General features: G+C 53.8%; 1 protein-coding gene across 2 annotated transcripts in view; it reads right to left on the bottom strand.

Moving 5' to 3' along the window:
* Positions 1 to 316: 316 nt before the first annotated feature.
* Positions 317 to 22,494, bottom strand: part of LOC308551785 (A-kinase anchor protein 17A-like) — a 40,758-nt gene continuing 18,580 nt past the window's right edge. Inside the window, exons 1-5 of one of the 2 annotated variants that reach the window (XM_081126431.1) lie at positions 9,810 to 9,933; positions 7,209 to 7,986; positions 6,189 to 6,337; positions 3,232 to 3,472; positions 317 to 2,146 (exon numbers count right to left, since the gene is read on the bottom strand). In XM_081126431.1, coding sequence (XP_080982557.1) covers positions 1,208 to 2,146; positions 3,232 to 3,472; positions 6,189 to 6,337; positions 7,209 to 7,970 — 2,091 coding nt within the window. In that variant the 5' untranslated portion in view covers positions 7,971 to 7,986; positions 9,810 to 9,933 and the 3' untranslated portion in view covers positions 317 to 1,207. Of the gene's footprint in view, positions 2,147 to 3,231; positions 3,473 to 6,188; positions 6,338 to 7,208; positions 7,987 to 9,809; positions 9,934 to 22,494 lie in introns of those variants that run through there. The other variant, XM_081126432.1, reaches the window with a different exon arrangement.

Below are 22,494 nucleotides of genomic sequence, written 5' to 3' on the forward strand. Positions count from 1 at the left end.
CCGCCTGCCTCTGTCTCACGCGGTCCCCACTCTCACAGGGAACTAAGAGACTCAAGCGGGAGGCTGACAGTAAGAACCCCGCTTCTCTTGCTTATGAATATAAGGAACTAGGGGGACCAACATTCTACTGCATTTGTTAAGAGACAACTCCAGGGGGTGCTTCTCCTGTCCCATCCAAAGGCCCCTCCCTGGCGTGCCCTGGACAGAAGCCAGTCACCCTCTGACCCTGACCCTGACCCTAAATACTGAAACAGGCTCAGCTCAGCAACAGAGTCCAAAGACTTTACAACGAACACAAAGTACACAAAATACTGGCTCATTGGAAAAAGGATTTTATTTCAACCTTAAAAATGCAAACTGGAAGAAACACCCCTTCTCTGAACTCAAATGTCACGGTGATTTTTACATCTGTCTGCACTTCACCTGGAGAGGTGAATGGTTATAAAATTTTAACAAGTGTGCAGCCTTAAATCGGACTGAAACATATCCTAGTAAAAATAATTTAGCAAAACAGCTTCTTAAAAAAAACTGCACACACGGACCTTGACTAGGAACTGAAGCTTTTAATCGACTTCCCTCTCTTCGCTTAGTTACCGGGATTTGTAGAATGTTTCTGAAGATCGGGGGCCGGCCACCCCCACCACGCCCCACGGCCCCAACACCTAGTCCGAGTTTCAGTCTTACAGGACTCCCTTCTCCAGGGGTCGCTTGGTTCCTTTGGCGTCCCAGCCACGGGGCTTCCCAGTGCTAAAATTTCAAAAAGGAAAAAAAAAAATCCCCGGCAGGACTCGGCGGAAGTTCTCTCTCTCCGCGCCCCACAGGACCGTGATGTCCCCACGGGGACCACCCATCCCCACAGCCCTTCCCAGCGCCTGCCGTGACGACGGCAAGAGGGGGTCGCTGAGCGGTACTGAGATCCTGCACTGCCTGGTCACAGGGCGGGTCAGCCGTCTCTCGCATTAGGCTCAGCTTTTCTGCAGACAGAGAGAACTGGCGAGATTAAAGCTATCCGTCAACATCTTAAGGGAAACTAAGGTCTTGGGTCCCACTGCGGAACCCAAGGGCCACCTGCGTTGAGAGGAGTCGTAAGCGCTGCCCTTGTCCACGCTGAGGCTCCTGGGACGTGCGTTTCTGAGGCAGCGAGCAGAAGAACCAGGATGCTCCCCCAGGTCCTGATCTTCCAGGATGGGGCAGACCATGCCCTGCATTACCTGTCCCAGGTGCTGCGGTGCCGGCTGGGGGACCCCGAACGGGACCTCTGGCTGCGGCGATGGCGGCTGTGCTTCCTCCCTGAGCCACCCCTGCGGTCACGGCTCCTCTCTCGGTGGCCCGAGCGGTCTTTGCTGTGGGACTTTCGTGACCGGGCATGAGTGGGGCTTGAGCTGCGCCGGTGGGGGCTGTCGTCCTGGTGGGAGCGTTTCTTATGGGATCTCCGCTCCTTGCGTGGCCTCCCGTCCTCCCGGCTGCCGGCCCGCTGCGACCGGCTCCGATCCCTCGTGTGTCTGTCCTCGCCGCCCGGGTCCCCGCCGGCCCGGCCCCGACCCTTGCTGGGCTCCCGGTTGCACTTGTCTAGCTCTGAAATGGCGTCCTTCCGGGGTACATTCTGGTCGCAGGAGGTGGGGACGCCCTTGGGTTGCTGGTTATTGTCGGGGATGCAGGAAAGAACGGCCGGGCACCTTTTCTCGGGCGAGGTGGTGTTGGGGGTGGCTGGGCCAGGCGGCTGCTGGTCCCTGCCCTGGGTGTCCTCGGCCACGTTCCCGTTCACGTTTCGGGGAGTGCACTCCGTCTCCGGCCGCAGCGGGGTCTCCTTCGGGGTGCCGGGGGGCGGCGGGCCCCCGGGGAGACGCGGGGAGGTCGCGCCGACACACCCAGCCGACACCGTCTGCAGGATGTCCAGCACAGGCTGCAGCAGGTCCGCGGGCGCGACGCCCAGCTCGTCCTGCGCCTGCGGGTCGTCCGCCTTCTTGCTCAGCAGGATGCTCAGCAGGCGCTGGCGCAACTGCCGCTCCTTCCTCTGCAGCCCCAGCGCTCGCTCCTTCTCCTCCTCTACGCGCCGCAGCTCAGCCTCCTGCAGCCGCCGCCGCTCCTCCAGCTGCTGCTGCCGCAGGGCCTGCTCCTTCTGCTCCTGCTCCTGGACCTTCAGCGCCTGCGGGAGAGAGGCACGGCCTCAGAGGGGCCCGGGGCCCGCCCTCACGCTCGGGGCGGCTCTGGGCTCTCAGACGCCCCACGGCCTGAGGTGCCGGACGACGGCCTGGCCGATACGGCACCCATCCCTGCCACACCCGGCGGTCATGCGTCCATCCGGGCGAGGTGCACACCCCACGGCAAAGCTACTTGGCACAGCCCCGGGCAGGCATTTCGGGGGTGGCCCAGGCCCCTCTGTGGTCGCCACACCAGGGAGCTGAGATGACGACGCAGACACAGGCCGCCCAGGCCGCCGGGACGTGCTGGGCCAGCCTGGGTCAGTGTCTTCAATATTCACCATGAAATAAGAGCTGAGCTGCCACATCTCAGCGCGCCTGCCACTGTCCTTCCCGGGGCCTTATCAACACTGTAATTAGACAACAAGTTAGGGGGTCGCCCTGGGCCAGGCCGACGGGGCACGAGGCTGCCTGAGCTCAGGCCTGTCCGTCCGTGGCCCCCGGCCCAGCTCCAGGAGTTACCAGCCGGGCCTCCGGGAAGCATAAGGAGGCTCTTGGGCCTGAGGGTTCATCCACACAGCACCAGTCATCCACACAGCACCGGGCAACACCTGCCACAGCTGCAGAAGCACGACGCAACCCGGCAGGTGCTGTGGTGCACCCCAGGTTCCCTGGGATGCAGGCTCAGTCCTCGTGCCCCTGTCCCCCCTTCCCAGGACTGCTGGCCATAGGGGGTCAGGGCAAGGATGGGTGACCTGGTCAGCGCATTCCAGGCAGAGGAGAGCAAGGGGGGGTGGGGGCTGAGTGACTCTCTGAGAGCTCTGCCACTCCTCCCCGTCTCTCCAGGAAACAGTTACCCTTGGCTTTGGTCACCCCAAGGCCATCCAGCCAGTACCCAGGAAGCCTGGACACAGGTGACACTAACTCAAAGCTCTACCATCTCCCTAAGTCTGAAATCCGGAACGAGGCAGGAACCCTACCCACACCGGAGGACAGCCACCCTCTCTGGGAAGCCTATTCCTCTGGCTGTGGCTACAGCCGCCGCGCCACATAGGCACGCACACCCGTGAGTGTGGCCCGGCCCGGGTACCTTGGCGCGGCTCAGCAGCTCTGCGATCAGCCGGATGGACTGCAGGTTGCGCTGGGCCAGCAGCAGCTTCCGCTCCTCCAGCTTGATCTTCTCCTGCAGCTTTTTCTGCTCCTCCGCCTGCAGCTTCTCCAGCTTCTTCTGGTTGCGGCGGAGCTCGCGGTCCCTCTGCTTCTGCTCCCTCTTGCGCAGCTTCTCCTCTCTCTTTCGCTCCCTCTCCATTTCTTCCAGTTCCTTCTGTTTCCTGCGCAAACACACAAGGAGGCCGTTAGGCAGACGCAGGGCGGCAGGTGAACACCCTGTACCGACACAGGTGCTATTTTAAGCCAGCGGGAAAAGCAGATCTGGGAAAATGTTCACACGATTAACCATTTCAGCTCTTTATCCCCAAATCCATTTCAGTTGAGCCAAAACACCCAAGAAGCAGCAGACCCACAAGGTGAGGGTTTCAGTCTCCCCAGGGACAGTGTTGCTACGTGGGACCCAAACCTGAAGCCCTGTAGAGAGGGAGCCATGGATTTGACACCATGACTGTTTCCCTCTGAACAACACGCACCAGCTACAGGTGGAGGCCACACAACAGGAGAGGGCGGTCAGGCACTGGCTTCAGCTCAGAAAGGAACAGCTCCTAAAATGCCAGGTCAATCCACAGCGATCCCCAGTAGGGACAAGTTCCCCACCCCGGTGCCCTCGGAGGCTGCGTGGCACCCGGGGAACCTCGGTCCTGCACAGCCACAAGGAATATTTTGGAAGCATTCCGCCCAGGAAACATCACACAAGGAGGATCACACACCGCACGATCCCGTTTGTGTGAAATTCTAGAAAACGCAAACCCCCAATGACAGAAAGCTGAGGATGCTTCGCTCTGGAGTGTCCTGATGGAGGGACCAACAGCACCCACATCTCATGGACATCCTGGGAGGACATTAAATAAATGCTACTTAAAGATGGTGACTTTTCTTTGAAATAAATCCACAGCACGCCAAACAACTTAGCTCCAACAATGCTTTTGGGGGGAAATCCCTGATATGAGCACCAAAGGTAAGCAGGACGGACTACGACCCCAGGGACCGTCTGGAGCACCCTTGTCCACTCCCTGGGTTTAAGATTGTCAAACACAGTTCACATGAAGACAGGGGTGCTCCACGCAGGATGACACCTAGGAGGGACCCGGGGAGCTGCCACAGAGAGGACGGAGCGTGGGGTGAGGAAGCAGGGTGCAAATGCCCTGCAGGCCAGGAAGGAGCCGGGCAGAGTGCCGAGGGCCGAGCACCAGGCTTCCCGCCACACTCCAGGGCAGGCCCCACAACCTCAGGAGCTGCGGCTCACATGGCCTCCTGGAGATTGCACGTGGCCATCGCTCGAATAAACACGACTCAATCCCAAGCATGACCTTCCAGGAACATGATGCCTGCAGCTGCACCCTGTTCCTCATTAAACCTGCACCACCCACACCTGTGACGGAGGAAATGGGGAGCAGACGCGGGGGCGCCCTGCGTCCAGCCTGCAGGCTCAGGCCAAGAGAGGGCAAGGGCCATCCTGGTATGACTGAAGCCCTGCACATGAGCCCCACACCCGCCCCAGCTGGCACGAAACACAGGCCCCCTTCCTGTCACCCCAGGGCCCCAGCACCAGCACCAGCCTGCTGCCCAGAACCCTCTGTCCTCACCCTACCCCCGCCCCACACGGAGCCTACATCTGTCCTCAAGGACCACACGTCCCACTTCCTGAGCTGCTTTTTCCTCCCATAAAGGCCAAGGAAAGGGCCCCCGAGCTGCTTTGTGAAATGCTGGGGTAACTAGGCAGACGGACAGCACAGTCTGTGGGTCACAGTTGACACTTGGGGACAAGCCCACTCCGGACACAGGCTGGTCTGGTCTTCACGCTGCAGGATGTGTCTCGACTAGGCTGCCTGCCTGGGCTTTCCCTGCTCTGCCCAAGAGCTGATGTTTTACAAAGTGTACCATCCATCTCCTTCCCTCCAGGCAAAGCCCTGAGGACAGCTGCCCCACCACAAACTGGTCTCATGCTCCCCAGGCGTCCCGCTCTGTGCAGAGGTGACCTGGCTCCACGGCTCAGACGCAGGACTGCTCAGGGCCTCTCCTACCTGACCCACACCCTCCCTGTCATCCACAGGTAGTCCGGCCTCCCCAAACCATGGTGTGGGGTTCATACGACGACAACAGCTTGGTCTGGCACCACAAGCTGGACCAGGGCTCTGAGGCAAAGACGGAAACGGCTCAGGACACACATATGCTCATGGCTGCACAGCTGACCCAAGGAAGACCAGAGGAGAAAACAAGGACCCACAGTGGGAGACAGTTATGTCAGTTCCTCGGAGAGATAAACTGAAAGTCAGGAGTGACTCCCACAAACATCCCCCCACCCCGTGTCTGAGACGGGACTTCAGCAAACACAAAGCAGAGGCACACACACGTGTGCTGGAAACTCCAAGAGCACAGCGGCAGGGACGGCATACGCAGAACTTCTCTGCTTCCCAAAACTGGGGAAATATCCTTGGTTATGTTACTTTTATAACAACCATAAAAACTGCAAAAGGGGGTAAATTGTGACCTGAGTTGCTCTCCTGACATCTGAAGCAGTTATAGGCCTCTCCACTGGAACTGTTTATTATTAAAACGGGCCATTCCATCAGGTCTCTATAATCGTTTTGTGAGCGTAGCTTCAACCAAATGCAGAACACACAACAGCCAGGCCGATTCGCTGGCTTCAGCAGGACACACAGAGGCGCGTGACTGACATGCTCTGGAGGGCAGGGCAGGTGCAGTCGTGGGACCCGCACAGGCCCTGTCTCAAGTGGAAATAAATTTTGGGGTGGGAACAAAGGTGCTCGCACTTTGTACCAAGTCCCCAGCAGCCGTGGCATGTGAGCACAAGTACACAAATGCACACATGAGTCAGGCATGGCTTCCAAGGCCCCAAGCACACACACAGCCCACCTCTCCTCGGCCCTCTGCCGCTCCTCGGCTTCCTTCTCTCGCCGCTTCTGTTCCTCCCGCTGCTGCTCCAGCTCCTGCAGTTTCTGTCTCTCCAGCTGCCGCTTCTTGATGGAGGCATCGCTTAGATGTTTGGTTGAATCGAAAGAGACCTTCAGAACAAAATACAGTGCCAAGTGGAGAGACCGATGGCACCATCTCCTAGCTGGGAGGAGCATGACCCCCACAGGCAGGCATGCACACACAAGAGGCATCATTGAGTCCTTCAGATGACCACAGCTACAGGGTGCTGTCCACTCAGGAGCCAGCCAGACCCAGGACATATGCTGGAATCCCAGTTTCTGGGTCCAGACTGAACCCCCCACCCCATGAAGTCCCGATTCAATCACAGAGGATGAACTCGCCCTGGGACGTTACCTTGCCTTTGCCTTGCTTACTAAGAATAAAAAAGTTGCCCCATTAACGAGACAATTCTCCCCTTCTGCTCCCAGCAGCCCCAATGTCCCACCAACCATGCCCAGGACCCACCCACCACAGGGCCTGTGCCTCTACGAATAGGTGCAAGCTGTCCAGCAGCCACAAAAACCTGACTCCTCTAGGAGGCTGGTGTCCTTGTCACCACAAACTGAGGACACAGTACACACCAATAGAACAGAAGCCCTGCCTCCTTTAAAACAGGGGGTTTGGGAGGCACCAAGCTGTCCCAGCTCCTTCAGGACAGAATTCCTTTCAGATGACCCCAAAACTACATTCATACACTTGGCCGTCGCACGTGTTGCTAAAGATATGACTTCCGTTTGGCCAGTGTTTAACCCAACCACCAGATGACCAAAAGGTTGGGGGTCTGATTCCCAGTTAAGGGTGTGTCCCTGGGTTGCAGGTTCGTCCTGCCCTGGTTGGGGCATGAGCCAGAGGCAATGCCTGCACCTGAAATTCTACAGATCACACATCTGTTGTGATGTCTTCCCCTTACTCTGCACAGGCCGGAGGGCGGCCGCCGTCCAGCAGGAAGCCAAGTCTCACCTTGATGTTGCAGGCCACGGCTTTGCCGTCCTCCCCCTTGTACATGAGCTTCATCCCACGCAGGGCGCTCATGGCCTGGATGAAGCCGGCGTATTCACAGTACTGGACATACGCCTCGAAGTTCAAGTGGCCCCCGAAACTGAAGGTATGGAAGTTGCGCCCAGTCATCTCCTCCCGGTAGGGGTCCAGCATGGGGATGTCCACGTTCCGGATCTCCCCAAACTTCTCAAACACCTTGACTAGGACATCCTCGCTGGGCTTTTCGGAGCCCGACTCCTTCAGGGCGAACCACTTGCAGGGCAGCCCCTCCAGGTGGATAGTGTCCGGCCGCTCTCCGGGCAGCGTCTCGTTCATGTCCTTGGCGTCCCGGAAGAAAGAGTCCCAATCGTGGCGGGTGGGGAAGTCGATCTTGAACTCGGCGGCCCGCACCTTGAGGATGTCGGAGAAGCCGCTGAGCTTGATGGTCTTGCCGTCCAGGCAGGCCAGGAAAGACTTGACCATGCTCCTGTTCTCCACCTCGCCCTCGAAGCGGATGAAGTCCATGGTGCTCTTGGAGATGCGTAGCGTGGAGAACTGGTGGTTGTGCACCATGCCCTTCAGCCTCTCCATCACCTCCCAGTTGGAGATGGACTTCCCCGGCTGCTTCAGCTGCGGGAGGGCCACGCTGATGGTCATCTTGGTGATGGGCTTCAGGTAGAGACCGTAGAGAGGGCACAGTTCCACCGCCTCAGACGTGTCGTGCACTATGGTAGCCGCTGCCATAGCCGGGACCTTGGGCCTGGGACAAACACAAGGGATGGTCAGTACTCGAGGCCCAGGGAAGAGAAAGTGGTGTCAACCTCAATAAAAGCCCTCATCACCCGAGTGGCTGTTGGTTGTAAACCATCAGATCACACTAAAGGGAACAAAGACCTGGATGGACAAACACTTTTAAGAACAGCTCAGCGTCCGAACTTCCATCTGCGCTGACTGGCACCCAGGACCCAGAAGCAGCTGTCCCAGGGCCAGCTCCCCACCCTCGTGCAGCAGCTGGGGGAGGGGCAAACCAGGGTCCGCCTAGCTCCCCAGAAAGGTACAAGCAACTTGCTGGAGAACAGGCAGAGCTCAGCTCCAGGCACCTGGGAGGGTCTTGGAGGAGGCAGCCTGGTGTTTGCACAGAAGAAACAGGAGGTTTCGTGGTGATAAAACAATGTTCCTCTTTCCCCAAGTGACAGCTGAAAGTGCTAGAACCAGAGCCACCTGTGGCTTCCCCGCCACCTCCTCTGTGGCTGGTCCCCCCTACTGGTCTGACGAGTCCTCGGAAGGCCAGGCTCCAGCCAAGAGCTTGGCATCAGACACCCACACAACCTGGTGGGGGGTGGGACCTGTCCAGCCAAGTGCCCACCAGCTCTGCTCACCCACCAGTTCAGCTGGGACAGTTCCAGGCACAAGTCCTGAGACACAGGTGGGGGGGGGTGGCAGGGCCCCAAAGCGGGAGTGTCTGAGCAGGATGCAGAGCCAGCTGGAAGGGTGGGTGGGGGCTAGAGCCTAGCCTGAGAGCCCAGACCTGCCCCCAGGACGGCCCCTTTCCCCCAGGACACCCACTCCCCCCAGGACGGCCCCTTTCCCCCAGGACACCCACTCCCCCCAGGACAGCCCCTTTCCCCCAGGACACCCCATCCCCTCCAGGACAGCCCCTTTCTCCCAGGACACCCCCTTTCTCCCAGGACACCCCCTTCCCCCAGGACACCCCTTTCCCCCAGGACTCCGAGGACCAGACAGCCGCACCCCAATCAGGACATGGCACTGTCTTCATCCCCTAGCTGCCCCAGGCCACCCTCAGTCCCCGGGGTGCACCCCCAATCTCTCCAACCCCCACAAGCAGCCTCCCTATCTTCTGGGTACCCCCATAAATCCCCTATCACGATTGGTACCCCGGCTTCTCCAGCCCCCTGTGTTCCTGGCCTCCAGGCAACAGCCTCCCTGGGGCTCTCGGTCTCCATGGCAACCCCCAGACGCAGCCCCCACCCCAGTCTCCTTGATACTCCCCGCCCCTCCCCCACCTTCCCCCTCACAGGCCCCACTGTACCCCGGAACCCAGGCTTCCCGACCCCCCACCCTCAGCACCCCCGGACCGCAAGTACTTCAGGCCCACCCCCGACCTCCCGCTGACCCCTGACGTCCCGGCAGACCCCTACCCACAAACCCCCGGGATGCCCCGGGGCCCCAGATCCCCCGTATCCCTGCCCGCCCAGCACCCCCGGCCCCCCAGACCCTCAGGACCCCTGGAACGCAAGTACTTCAGGGCCCCGGCCCCTTCTGGCGTCTCTCGGGCCCGACCCCCCAATGACTCCCCGCCCGCGGCCCCTTCCGGCGCCCCACAGACCCCGGCCCCCGGCCCCTTCCGGCGCCCCAGAGACCCCGGCCCGCGCTCCCTCCGGCGCCCCGCAGACCCCGACCCTCGTCCCCTGCTGGCCCCCCAATGACTCCCCGCCCTCGCCCCCTCCCGGCGCCCCCGGACCGCGGCCCCTTCCGGCGCCGCAGAGACCCCGGCGCCTCGCGGCCCGGGCCCCGGCCCCGGCCCCGGCCCCGGCCCCGGCCCCGGCGGGAGGGGGCGCTCACCGGCTCAGGGCACCGCCTGCGTCCCCCGCCGCCGCCGCCCTGGCCCCAGCTCGCTGCGCCCCCCGACGACCCCGGCAGGCGCGGCCTCTCGTCCGGAGCCGACCCCGTCCGCCGGAAGCGCCCCTGACGCGCCGTGCTGCCGCCGCCGCTGGCCCTGCCGCTGCCCGGCCCTGTGACGCACTTCTGCTTCCGGCGCTCGGGGGCCGGCGGAAGCGGCCGCGCGGCGGCTCCAGGGCTCTCCTCCCGGCACGGCCCCGCCCCTAAGGCGGGACTTCCGGCGCGGGCCCGGGAGGAGGCGGGCCGGACCCGGCTCTGCACTGCGCGTGCGCGAGTGCGCCCCGCCTCCCCCAGGGTCAAGCGAACACCTGCCCCCAAGTGCGGGCGGCGGCCGGAGGGGGCGCCCGTCCGCTTTAAGGCGCAGGCACCTAAATTATGATGATAATCGTGTGTAACACAGCAATATGCATTCCCTGCAAATTCTTTACTATCCACTCCTTTGTTTATTTTATTATGCATGTTAATTTACCATACATCCTACAATCTAATCATACATTTTTATTACCTAGCCATGCACCTATGAATTACTTCATTTATTACATATGGTGATTGGTGATCCATCATCGCTAATTCAGCTATAGCACTTAAATTATTTACTATAGAACCACGCATTTATTAATTACTTTAATTATTTATTACGTCTTGATTGTCTAGATTAGACATTTCCCTCCAGGTTGCATTACATTCTTATGTGTTTATATAGAAGACCATAATGCAATTTAAACATATGCTATTTTAAGTGTTCCCTATTGTCAGGTTCTATGTGCTATTTATTTTTGATAACATAAAATTTAAAAATAAAAATGTTACAGTTTACACATAATACTTAATATAATTTTATATGTTTATATAGTATATCCTTATATAACATATTCTTATATGGTTACATAATTGAATTATGAATTGGCCAATTATAATTTATTAAGCTCCCACATTATGCCGGATCCTGCACCAGACGTGTGCTTATGATGCTCCTAAGATGTCACGGAAGTCCCCAAACTGAAAATGTAGGCTCGGAAAACAAGAACAGGGACCCTCCGTTATTAAACACAGGTGCCCAGGCATTAACATCAGAGAGGGGAGGGTGGGAAAGGGGACCCCATTTCAAGTCAAGTTTTAAACAGAAAAGGGCTCCCGGGGCATTTCTGGGCGTCTGCTATATGGGCCTTGTGTGGTCCTATTCACACACTGTTCACAGAGACAAGTAGGACTTTTAAAAAATTTTTTTAGAGACTGTAAAGGACGGAGGGGGAGAGAGAGAGAAACATCAATGTGAGAGAGACACATCCATTGGTTGCCTCCCCCACGAGCCGCATCCAGGGCCCTGGATCGAACCTGCAATCCAGGCACGTGCCCTTGACTGGGAATCGAACCCTTGACCCTTTGGTGTCCCGGCCGATGCTCTAACCACCGAGCCCACTGGCCCGGGACTGAAGGGTGGCGGGTTCCATCCCAGTCAAGGGCACATACCTAGGTCGCAGATTCGATCCCAGGCCCTGGTTGGGGCATGTGTTGGAGGCGACCAATCTATGTGTCTCTCTCACATCAATGTTCCTTCCACTCCCTCTAAAAAAAAAAAAAATCAATGGAAAAAATATCCTCGAGTGGGGATTAACCAAAAGAATCAAAAATAAGAAATAAAAATAAAATCCCTACTCAGCTGTAGAAGTCAGAGACGTCAGAGAGATTTGAAGGAGCAGAAACACGGCCTGGAGGCCTCGAGGAAGGACACGGCCTTGTACACTTTTAAACTGTTCCAGCCTGACCCTTACCCCTAATCCTGGCCTCAAACCAGAGGCCGCACCTAATCTTACCTATAACCTGAGTCGTAACCTTAATACCAACCTCAACACTGGTGCTGAGCTCAACCCTAACCCGAAACCGAACGCCACTCGTCCTGACCTCAACCCAAATCCTAACTCTAAACCTAACCCAGCTGTCCGCTCATCCATCCATCCATCCATCCATCCATCCATCCATCCATCCATCCACCCACCCATCCACCCAGGTGTCTGTCCACTCATCCAGCCACCCACCCATCCCTTCATCTATCCTTTACGCACCCACCCACCCAGCCACCTCCCCATCTATCCATCCATCAGCCGGCCCATTCACTCATCCACCCACCCACCCACCCACTTCCCTCTCTCCATCCATCCACCTCAGTTACACAAGCTGTTATTCAAAACAACGTTTCACCCTGGCCGGTGGTGCTCAGTGGTTACAGCAGTCGGCCCTCGCCTGCTGGTCAAGCGCCCGGGGTACCTGGGTTGCCTGTTGACTCCCCACCTCTGGAAGCAACCAGTTGGCGTGTCTCTCTCATCCATGGTTCTCTCTCCCTCGCCTCCCTGCTCCCTTCCACTCTCTAAAAACCAATGGAAAAAAACACCCTCAGGCGAAAATTAACAAAAACAGCAACAAACAAGAAACAACAACACGATTTTTCCACCAGGGGGCACACGCACCACCCTAGGGAGCACTGGATGGAGCTCCCTCCTGTATTGATCCTCTGGCCCGGCCTTGCAGCCAAGGTCTTGAGGGTCAGTTAACCCATCATCTCACGTCCGCCCAGTGGTTCCCCATGAACATTAGCCTATTTATGAAAAACACCTTTTGCAATTTTGCCACCAGGTAATTCTTTTTATTTTTCTTTTTAAAATACATTTTTATTGATTTCAGAGAGAGGAAGGGAGAAAGAGAGAGAGACAAACATCAATGATGAGAGTCATTGATCGGCTGCCTTCTGCACGCCCCTGACTGGGGATCGAGCCCACAACCCCCGGGTATGTGCCCTGACCGGGAATCGAACTGTGACCTCCTGGTTCGTAGGTCGATGCTCAACCACTGAGCCACGCTGGCTGGGCGACAAGGTCTATAAATTAGCATGTTTTTCATTTTTTACTGGCAATCCTACTGCCAGGAATTCATTCTATGGATCATTCCCCACAGATACACAAAGGCCTATGTGCAATTTATATTTCATATATGTGCATGTAGATATAGATATAGATGATATAGATAGATATAGATATAGATATAGATGATATAGATAGATATAGATATAGATATAGATATAGATATAGATGATATAGATATAGATATAGATATAGATGATATAGATATAGATATAGATATAGATGATATAGATATAGATGATATAGATGATAGATATAGATATAGATATAGATAGATATAGATATAGATGATATAGATGATATAGATATAGATATAGATATAGATGATATAGATATAGATGATGATAGATGATAGATATAGATATAGATATAGATATAGATGATATAGATATAGATGATATAGATGATATAGATATAGATATAGATATAGATGATATAGATATAATAAATGTGTGTGTGTAGCCGAAGGACAGAACTAAAAACCTAGGAGCTAAATTAAGGGTGTTTGGTTAGATTGCAGGGGTCGGATGGGGGAATTAGAATGACCCTGGCCCTGGCCAGCGTGGTTCAGTGGTTAGAACGTCGGTTTGCACATCAGAGGGTCTCAGGTTCGATTTCCGGTCGGGCACAGGCCCCGGGTTGTGGGCTCGATTCTCAGTAGGGGGCGTGCAGGAGGCAGCCGATCAATGTTTCCCTCTCGTCATTGATGTTTCTCCTCTCTGTCTAAAATCAATTAAAACATATATATATATATACATATATATATATTTTTAAAGCCAGACCTCTCTCTGGCTCAGGTTCAGTCTTCACTATATTAAAACAAAGCCCAGAAGTGCTTTAACTCTGGGTAAATGCTTTGCAGGAAGATGTATAAATGTAATGAGGAAGGGGGAGGGCGGGGTCCCCGAGGAGTCGCTCAGGGTTTGCAGGAGGAAGTTGAGAGGACCCCGGCCTCCAGGGGCAGAGCTGTGTCCCCTACACCTAGTGTAGGTGCGGGGTGAGGAATGGGTGCGTGTGGGTGCACGGCTTTCCGTGGGAGAGATCCCAGCAACCTCCCGTGGGCTCCCCGAGGAGAAGGGAACCCTGATGGAGGCATTTTGCCAGGCTCAGGTCGATCTCGACTCCTACACAGAGAAGAATACGGTGTTTCCTGGAGCAGGACGTTTGCTTGGCTTGTGCAAAGACAGGCTTTATTTTCAGCATTGTTTTCTTCCTGCATTGTAGACACCTGTCGTCATGATGGATGCCTTCCCCGTTTCTTCCCCCAAAACCTGCACAGTGAGCACTGAGAGTTGCTTTTTTAAAATTTTTATTTTTTTTAATTTTTGTTAATCTTCACAGAGGATATTTTTACCATTGATTTATTTTTTTTTAAATTTTTTTACGGAGAGAGTGGAAAGAAGGGAGAGAAAGAGAGAAAGAGAAGGAGGAACATTGATGCGAGAGACACACAGCGATGGGTTGCCTCCCGCACAGGCCAGGGATCGAACCTGCAAACCAGGTACCTGCCCTTGGTCGGGAATGAGACCCGAGAGCCTTCGGTATGCAGGCCGACGCTCTAACCACTGAGCCACACCGGCCATGGTCTTTTGTTTTGTTTGTTTTTTAATAAATGGGCCAGCCTCACCTCTGTAAATCTTTGCAGCCTCTCACCTCTGAGAATGGCTGTTATCAACAGGACGAGCAATCACAAGGGTTGGGGAGGTTGTGGAGAAAAGGGAGCCCTGCTGGGGGGGATGTAAACCGGTACAACCACTATGGAAAGCAGTCTGGAGATTCTGCAAAAAATTAATAGAGCTACCGTATGATCCAGCCATCCCTCTCCTGGGTATGAACCCCAAAAACTTGTATTTGCAAAGATATATGCACCCCTATGTTCACTGCAGCATGATTCACGGTGCCTGAGACATGGAGACAACTAAAGTGCCCTGCGATAGAGGACTGGATTTAAAAAAAAAAAAAAAAAGTGGGACATGTACCCAATGGAATACTACTCAGCCATGAAAAAGGCTGGAATCCTGCCATTTGTGACAACGTGGATGGGCCTTGAGAATATTATGCTGAGTGAAAGAAGTCAGGCAGGAAAAGCTAAGAACCATATGATTTCACTCTTATGTGGGATATAAAACTGAAATTCAGGGACACAGACAGCAGTGTGGGGGTTGCCAGAGGGAAGGGGGTGGGGAGTGGGAGGTGAAGGGGGTCTTAATATACGGTGATGGGAGAAGATATGACTTTGAGGGGGTGGGCAGACAGAGCAATATACAGATCCTGTAACATAGAAACCCACACCTGAATCCTATCTATTAACCATGGTCACCCCAATAAATTTAATAGTGTTTAAAAAAAAGATTTAAAAAAATCTATTAATCAGTCGTTAATTCGATTCTGGTCTCTTTCCTCCTCTATAGTGCAAAGTAATCATTCGACCTTTGGCTTGAGAGAGAAGGCACCTCACTCGGTGCAAATGGCCTGGGGCACTGGGGGGGGTTTGCAAACATAAATAAATAAATAAGGTCTGTGTCCAGCCCTGTTGGTGATAACTTCACGAAAATCAAAGACCCTTCCTGACAAGGACCCAAGGCTCCCACTGTGGTACCTGACAACCAGTGACATGTGACGTGACGTGACATGGGATGCGGCCTGCGACACCCAGTGAGGTGGCTGCTGAGCGATTCGGGGATCCATGTCATTGACAGCAGCCCGGTGAGAAAAATGCAGACTCCTGGAATGAATTAGTTGTTGGTTGCTAAGCGATTATTTTCAACAGTAAGGAGGGAGGTGTTATTTCCGAGGTAGAGAGTAGAAAATCAGACCTTGTAAAGATCAGATCAAAGAACAGAACACGGAGATACAAAAGATAAACCAGAGAAGAGGCACACCCTTCAGAGAAAGGACATCCTCGTATTACTCATATTACTCACTCAGTGGCTTTCCCGTTTCTTAGTAGAGCAACTGAGGTGATCACTCAGAATAGAGAGTGAGGTGCCTGACAGGGTGAGGAGAATCGGGGAAAACCAGAGTCTCCAGAGCAAACTGTAAGAGGAAGGGCCAGCTGGAGGCTCCAGAGGCAGGTGACACTGGGGACAAGGCCCAGAATATGGTCCCAGCAGGAGGCCTCTGTCGAGTGAGTGAGGCCTGTCAGAGAGACTTGGGGGCAGGAAAGTAAGTAAGCAAAGGCCTCATGCTTAGGGACTGAGCTCACCTCCCACGGCTGGGTCCTGAAGTGGGAGTGGGGGTTGCCAGGATCCCAGTGGCCAGTTAACTAACCTAGGAGCTAGTCTCACAGCACTGGCCACCTTTGCCCTGTCCATCAGTCTCCCCATCCATCCATCCATCATCCATCCACTCACCCACATATCCATCTCTCTACCCATCCATTCACACCTTCAGCCAGCCAGCCATCTATCTATCTATCAATTTATCCATCCACCCACCCACACATCCATCCACCCCACTAATCCTTCCATCCATCCATCCATCCATCCATCCATCCATCCATCCACTCACTAATCCATCCATCCATCCATCCATCCATCCATCCATCCATCCATCCATCCATCCATCCATGCATCCCACTAATCCATCCATCCATCCATCCATCCATCCATCCATCCCACTAATCCATCCATCCATCCATCCATCCATCCATCCACTCACTAATCCTTCCATCCATCCATCCATCCATCCATCCATCCATCCATCCATCCATCCCACTAATCCATCCATCCATCCATCCAACCATCCATCCACTCACTAATCCATCCATCCATCCATCCATCCATCCATCCATCCATCCATCCATCCCACTAATCCATCCATCCATCCATCCATCCATCCATCCATCCATCCATCCATCCATCCAATCACTAATCCATCCATCCATCCATCCATCCATCCATCCATCCATCCATCCATCCATCCATCCCACTAATCCATCCATCCATCCATCCATCCATCCATCCATCCATCCATCCATCCATCCAACCATCCATCCACTCACTAATCCATCCATCCATCCATCCATCCATCCATCCATCCATCCATCCATCCCTCCATCTATCCATCCTTCCATCCATCCATCCATCCATCCATCCATCCATCCATCCATCCATCCCTCCATCTATCCATCCTTCCATCCACACACCCATCCATCCATCCAACCATCTATCCACCCTTCCTTCCTTCCTTCCTTCCTTCCTTCCTTCCTTCCTTCCTTCCTTCCTTCCTCCGTCCCTCCCTCACATCCATCCATCCATCCATCCATCCATCCATCCATCCATCCATCCATCCAACCATTTATCCATCCATCCATCCACCCATGCATCTATCCATATATACATCCATCTGTCTGTCCATCCATCCTTCCAACATCTATATGTCAGCCACCAGTGGTCTACACTGCCTGCTAGCTCTGAATGGGGTGCCCTCAGCTCCTCGTGTCTCTGTTTATCAATTCATACAATGGGTGAATCACCGATCCAGGGCCTTATCTGTTCAATCAGCTCCTTGTGTCTGGGCTTCTAACGCTAATCTTCGTGAGGACGTGCCTTGTCATTTCTTTTTTCCACTTTTACTGAGATATCCTTGACAAGTCATGCCATTCGAGTCCCAGGTGTACCACGTAAGGACATGATACATTTTTAATGTTTGAAGAATGAAAGATGCTTAGTTTAACATCAATCAGCATAGTATTTCTATGGTAAAGTTTAAGAATTGGGAAACCATGAAAGAATACAACATTGAGGGCGTTTTACCAGTAGTAGAAATGAAGAATTGCCCAGCCGGTGTGGCTCAGTGGTCGAGCACCAACCCATGAACCAGGAGGTCAAGGTTCAATTCCCAGTCAGGGCACAGGATCCCCAGTAGGGGGCGAGCAAGAGGCGGCGGATCCCTGACCCTCTCTCATCATTGATGTTTCTCTCTCTCTGTTCCTCTCTCTGAAATCAATAAAAACACATTTAAAAAGAAAAAACAACAAGAAATGAACAGTTATAACTACTTTATTTGCAGACTCCCTGCCCATTTTGCAGGTGTGTGCGTCTTAAGCTAAGTGATAATACTGTGAACTTTGTGGTCAGAGACTAACTGACATCGTTCGTTCCATGTGTGGAGATTTGTACGAGGACAGAGCGGCCGGACGTCTCAGTCCCCCACCTCGGCAATCTTCGGGAAAAGCACCGAGCCAATATTGCACTCGGTCACGCAGACCCCAAGATAAACAGGAAACCCTGTCATGGGATCCGTGTCACCCTGTTCATGGGGAGATAGAAATCAAACTTCTCGTGATCTTATCGGTTTTGCGATGATCACCCGTCTGGCTTCCACATCACCCAGGAAACCCAGCCTTTCTCTACCCAAAGGCCCCCGACACCTTGTTGTAAGAGGCTGGGGTGTGAAATTTTGTACCGGCAGAAGCACACATCTGTGGTCATTAGCAGCCTACAGCGCAGACACACGCCAGGCACCGGAGGGGAATTCTGATGTAATTAATTGAGGAAGAAAGCCACATAATAAAGAGATGCCTGGTTAGGGAAACAACCAGTGGGTGAACTTGTGAACAACAAAAGATTACCAATTTATTTATTTAGTTTTTTTTAGCTTTTATTTATTTATTTATTTATTTATTATTATTATTTTTTAATTTTTCATATATCTTTATTGATTTCAGACAGAGGAAAGGAGAGGGGGAGAGAGAGACAGAAACATCAATGATGAGAGAGTCACTGATCGAGCCCACAACCCGGGCATGTGCCCTGACTGGGAATCGAACCCCGATCGCCTGGATCCTAGGCCGACGCTCAACCGCTGAGCCACACCCGGCCGGGCAAGATTACCAATTTAGATATGGGACATTGTGCCCTGGCAGGATAGCTCCGTCGGTTAGGGCGTCGTCTTGGTACGCCAAGGTTGCAGGTTCGATCTCCAGTACGGGAACATATAAGAACCAACCAATGGCCCTGGCTGCTGTGGCTCAGCAGTTAGAGAGTCGGCCCTCAGACTGAAGGGTCCTGGGTTCGATTCCAGATAAGGCCACATGCTTAGGGTTGCGGGTTTGATCCCAAGCCCCCTTTCGGGGCGCATGCGGGAGGCAGCCAATCCATGCATGTCTCTCACGTGATGCGGCAGCCACAGAAAACTCTCACAGATGATCATGGAGATATGAAATCAAATTGTGTGGGGCGAGACCAAAGCCGTGAATGCAGGAAAATTCGTAGCCTGGGCCGCATCGGTTAGACAGCAGGAAATACTGCAAATCTCTGGCTCAGGATTCCATCTCAAGAATCTAGAACAAATTATCTTTCTAGGTGAAATTGAAAGGCGGCAAAAGGAGGGAAATGATGAAGGTAAGAGTGGAGATCACCCACAACCCAGGTACGTGCCCTGGACCGGGAATGGAACCTGTGACCCTTCGTTGTGTGGGCTGATGCTCTAACCACTGAGCCACACTGGCCAGGGCATCAGTGTCTGTGGGTTTAGAGCTGGTGGGTCAGGAACAGGGGACCTTCCCGGTAAGACTGGTCCCCAGGAGATGTCATTTATCTGGAATGGATTCCATCCAGGACTGTTCTGTTATGAACAGAGCTCCTGAGGCTCTGAAATCGTTTCTCCCCACCTCCTGGGACCAAGGCCTCCCTTCCGAAAAATCCAGAAAAAAAATGTATGTTTTCTTTCTAGATTATTGAGTCCACCAACATGCATTTCCAATCACACAAAAATCAGAACAATTCTGTCAAGAATTGATTTTGCACTCTGCCCCTCCCCTTGGGTCCTGGGCTATCCCTTCCTTCCATCCTTGCACAAAAATTGGGGACAGCTGGAGTCTTCAAATTGGGATGCCCAGGGCAACAAAGACCATATAAGGGGAGGGGTCCCTGTCCACACTTGGTTTTAAAACAATCACCATTCAGCCCAGCTGGTGTGGTTCAGTGGATTGAGCATCGACCTATGAACCAGGAGATCCGGGTTCGATTCCCGGTCAGGGCACATGCCTGGGTTGGGGGCTCGATCCCCAGCAGGGGGCGTGCAGGAGGCAGCCGATCCATGACTCTCTCTCATCATTGATGTTTCTCTCTCTCTTCCTCTCTCTCTAAAAACCAATTAAAAAAATTTTTTTTAAAAATCACCATTCAGACCCACTACATCTCCACATCCAAATCCTTTACAGTTCAAATCAAACTTAAGCAAATTTTCGAATGTTGGGTGAACAGGAGAAAAGCAAGTCCCAGTCCAAAATAAATCTTACTTTGTCCCGTCTACCCAGCAACCCCCAAACAACGGAAACACCCGTCTTAATATTCAACCCAGGTTCCGCAAACCCAGGGGCTTCCGTGTCCCACTTCTGCAGACACCCCTGTTGACGGCTGGGGCGTGACTCACAGGTGCACGAACCGTATGGAGGTCGCCTTTCATTAAATTCATAAGGAGCCCAGGCGGGCGTGGCTCAGCGGTTGAGCGTCGACCTACGATCCAGGCGATCGGGGTTCGATTCCCAGTCAAGACACAGGCCGGGGTGCAGGCCCGATCCCCAGTCAGGGGCGTGCAGGAGGCAGCCGATCAATGATTCTCATCATTGATGTTTCTATCTCTCTCTCTCCCTCTCCTTTCCTCTCTCTGAAATCAAGAAAGATATATTTGTTAATCTTTAACCGAGATATTTTTCCATTGACTTTTTAGAGATAGTGGAAGGGAGGGGGAGAGACAGAGGCAGAAATGCGGATATGAGAGACAGAGAGAGGCGCTGATGAGTTGCCTCCACATGCGCCCCGACTGGGCCTGGGGATCGAACCTGTAAAACCCAGGTACATGCCCTTGACAGGGGAATCGAACCTATGACCCTTGTGGTCCGAGGGCTGACCCTCTAACCACTGAGCCACCCCGGGCAGGGGGAATGGGGGAAAATCAGCTCAATCTGGATCCCGACGACCCTTTCTTCAGGAGAAACCTGTTAGCGCAGAGGCCCTGAGGGTGACGGAACTGAAACAGTTGTCCACGTGTGAATGCACACACCTGCTTTTGTTCTCCTGGCTCCAACGGTTTCAAACGGGGCAAACAAAAGAGTCCAACGTGCAGGGCACACGGGATGCTGGGAACAAATGAGTGGACAGAATGCAAGTTTGAGGATTTAAAAAAAAATTTTTTTTGGCTAATTCTCACGCAAGGATATTTTTTTCCATTGATTTCTACAGAGAGTAGAAAGGAGGGAGGGAGGGAGAGAGACAGAGAAACATGGATGTGACGGAGACACATCGATGGGTTGCCTCCCACACGAGCCCTGACTGGGGCCCGGGTTTGAACCTGGAACCCAGGTGCATGCCCTTGACCTGAAATCAAACCCTCCAGGCTTCGGTGCCCAGGCCGACGCTCTAACCACTGAGCCACACCGGCCAGGGTGATACCCCCCCCAGTCTTTAAACAGAGTTCCTCCCTCCCTCCTCCGTGGCTTATTTAAATGATGTCGCAGTTTCTAAAACCCCCAGAGTGCAGACTTTTTACCTTAGACCTTCAAAAAGGGTCCCCGGCAGATGCTTTTTTTTTTTTTTTTAAATAACAATTCACGGTGCGTTGAAACATATTTGCATCCCTTAAAACATATTAGCTGTCCGTCCTGAAGTTATTATTTTAGAAGGCCCAGAAAAAGGCCTTTGTGCTCATGCTGTAGGGCGGCCTTAAGAAAGGACCTCAAACTGGGCGGCCTAAAACAATAGAAATTTGTTCTGTCTCCATCCTGGAGACCAGACGTCTGAGATCCAAGTGTCCCAGGGCTGAGCTTCCTCCCTAGGCCCCAGGGGAGGGTCCTTCCTGCCTCTCCCAACTCCTGGGGCTCCAGGCATCCCCGGGCTGGTGGCCGCCTCCCTCCCGTCTCCGCCTCCATCTCCACGTGGCTTCCCCTCTGTGTCTGTCTCCACTTCTGTCTCTTACAAGGACCCTGTCCTTGGACGTCGGGCCCCCCTGACCCAGGACGACCTCATCTCAGATCCTTCACGTCACCCCATCTGCAGACACCCTGTTTCCCGATAAAGTCTCATTCCCCGGTTCCAAGGGTCAGGACCTATGTGTTTAGGGGGCCACCATTCAGCTGCCCCTGTGGCCTCGTTTCTGCAGGGCCAGCTGGGGAGGCGGCTGGCTCAGGAAGGGACAGCAGGTGGGGGCTGGAGGGACGAGGGGGAGGGGTCAGCAGGGCCGGGCATTTCCAGAAGGTCTTGTGTAGGGGAAGCAGTCAGGGTCCCCTGAGGCTGGATAGAAAGAGGAACCAGCCCCTAGTGGGGTTTGTCCCTTTGTCACCGACACAAACTCTGTGTCAGAAGTGGGGGGGGGGCGGCATAAGAATAGGTGTCCGCACATTTATTTTCTATGCATGTTACACTCACTGGGTGGTTGCCCCCACCGCCAGCCTATTAGATGAGTTTACTTCCAAATATAAAAATGAAAGCTAGCCCGGCCCGTGTGGCTCGGCAGCTGAGCGTCGACTTATGAACCAGGAGGTCACGGTTCGATTCCCGGTCAGGGCACAGGCCCGGGCTGTGCTCTCGATCCCCAGTAGGGGGCGAGCAGGAGGCAGCCGATCCATGACTCTCTCTCTCATCACTGACGTTTCTCTCTCTCTCTCCCTCTCCCTTCGTTTCTCGGAAATCAATCAATAAAATATTTTTTTTAAAAGTCAAAAAAAAAAAGAAAAGAAAGAAAGGTCAGCGTTGAAAATCCCCACTTGC

The sequence above is a fragment of the Miniopterus schreibersii genome, assembly GCF_964146895.1.
Source record: "Miniopterus schreibersii genome assembly, chromosome: X".
Lineage (NCBI taxonomy): Eukaryota > Metazoa > Chordata > Mammalia > Chiroptera > Miniopteridae > Miniopterus > Miniopterus schreibersii.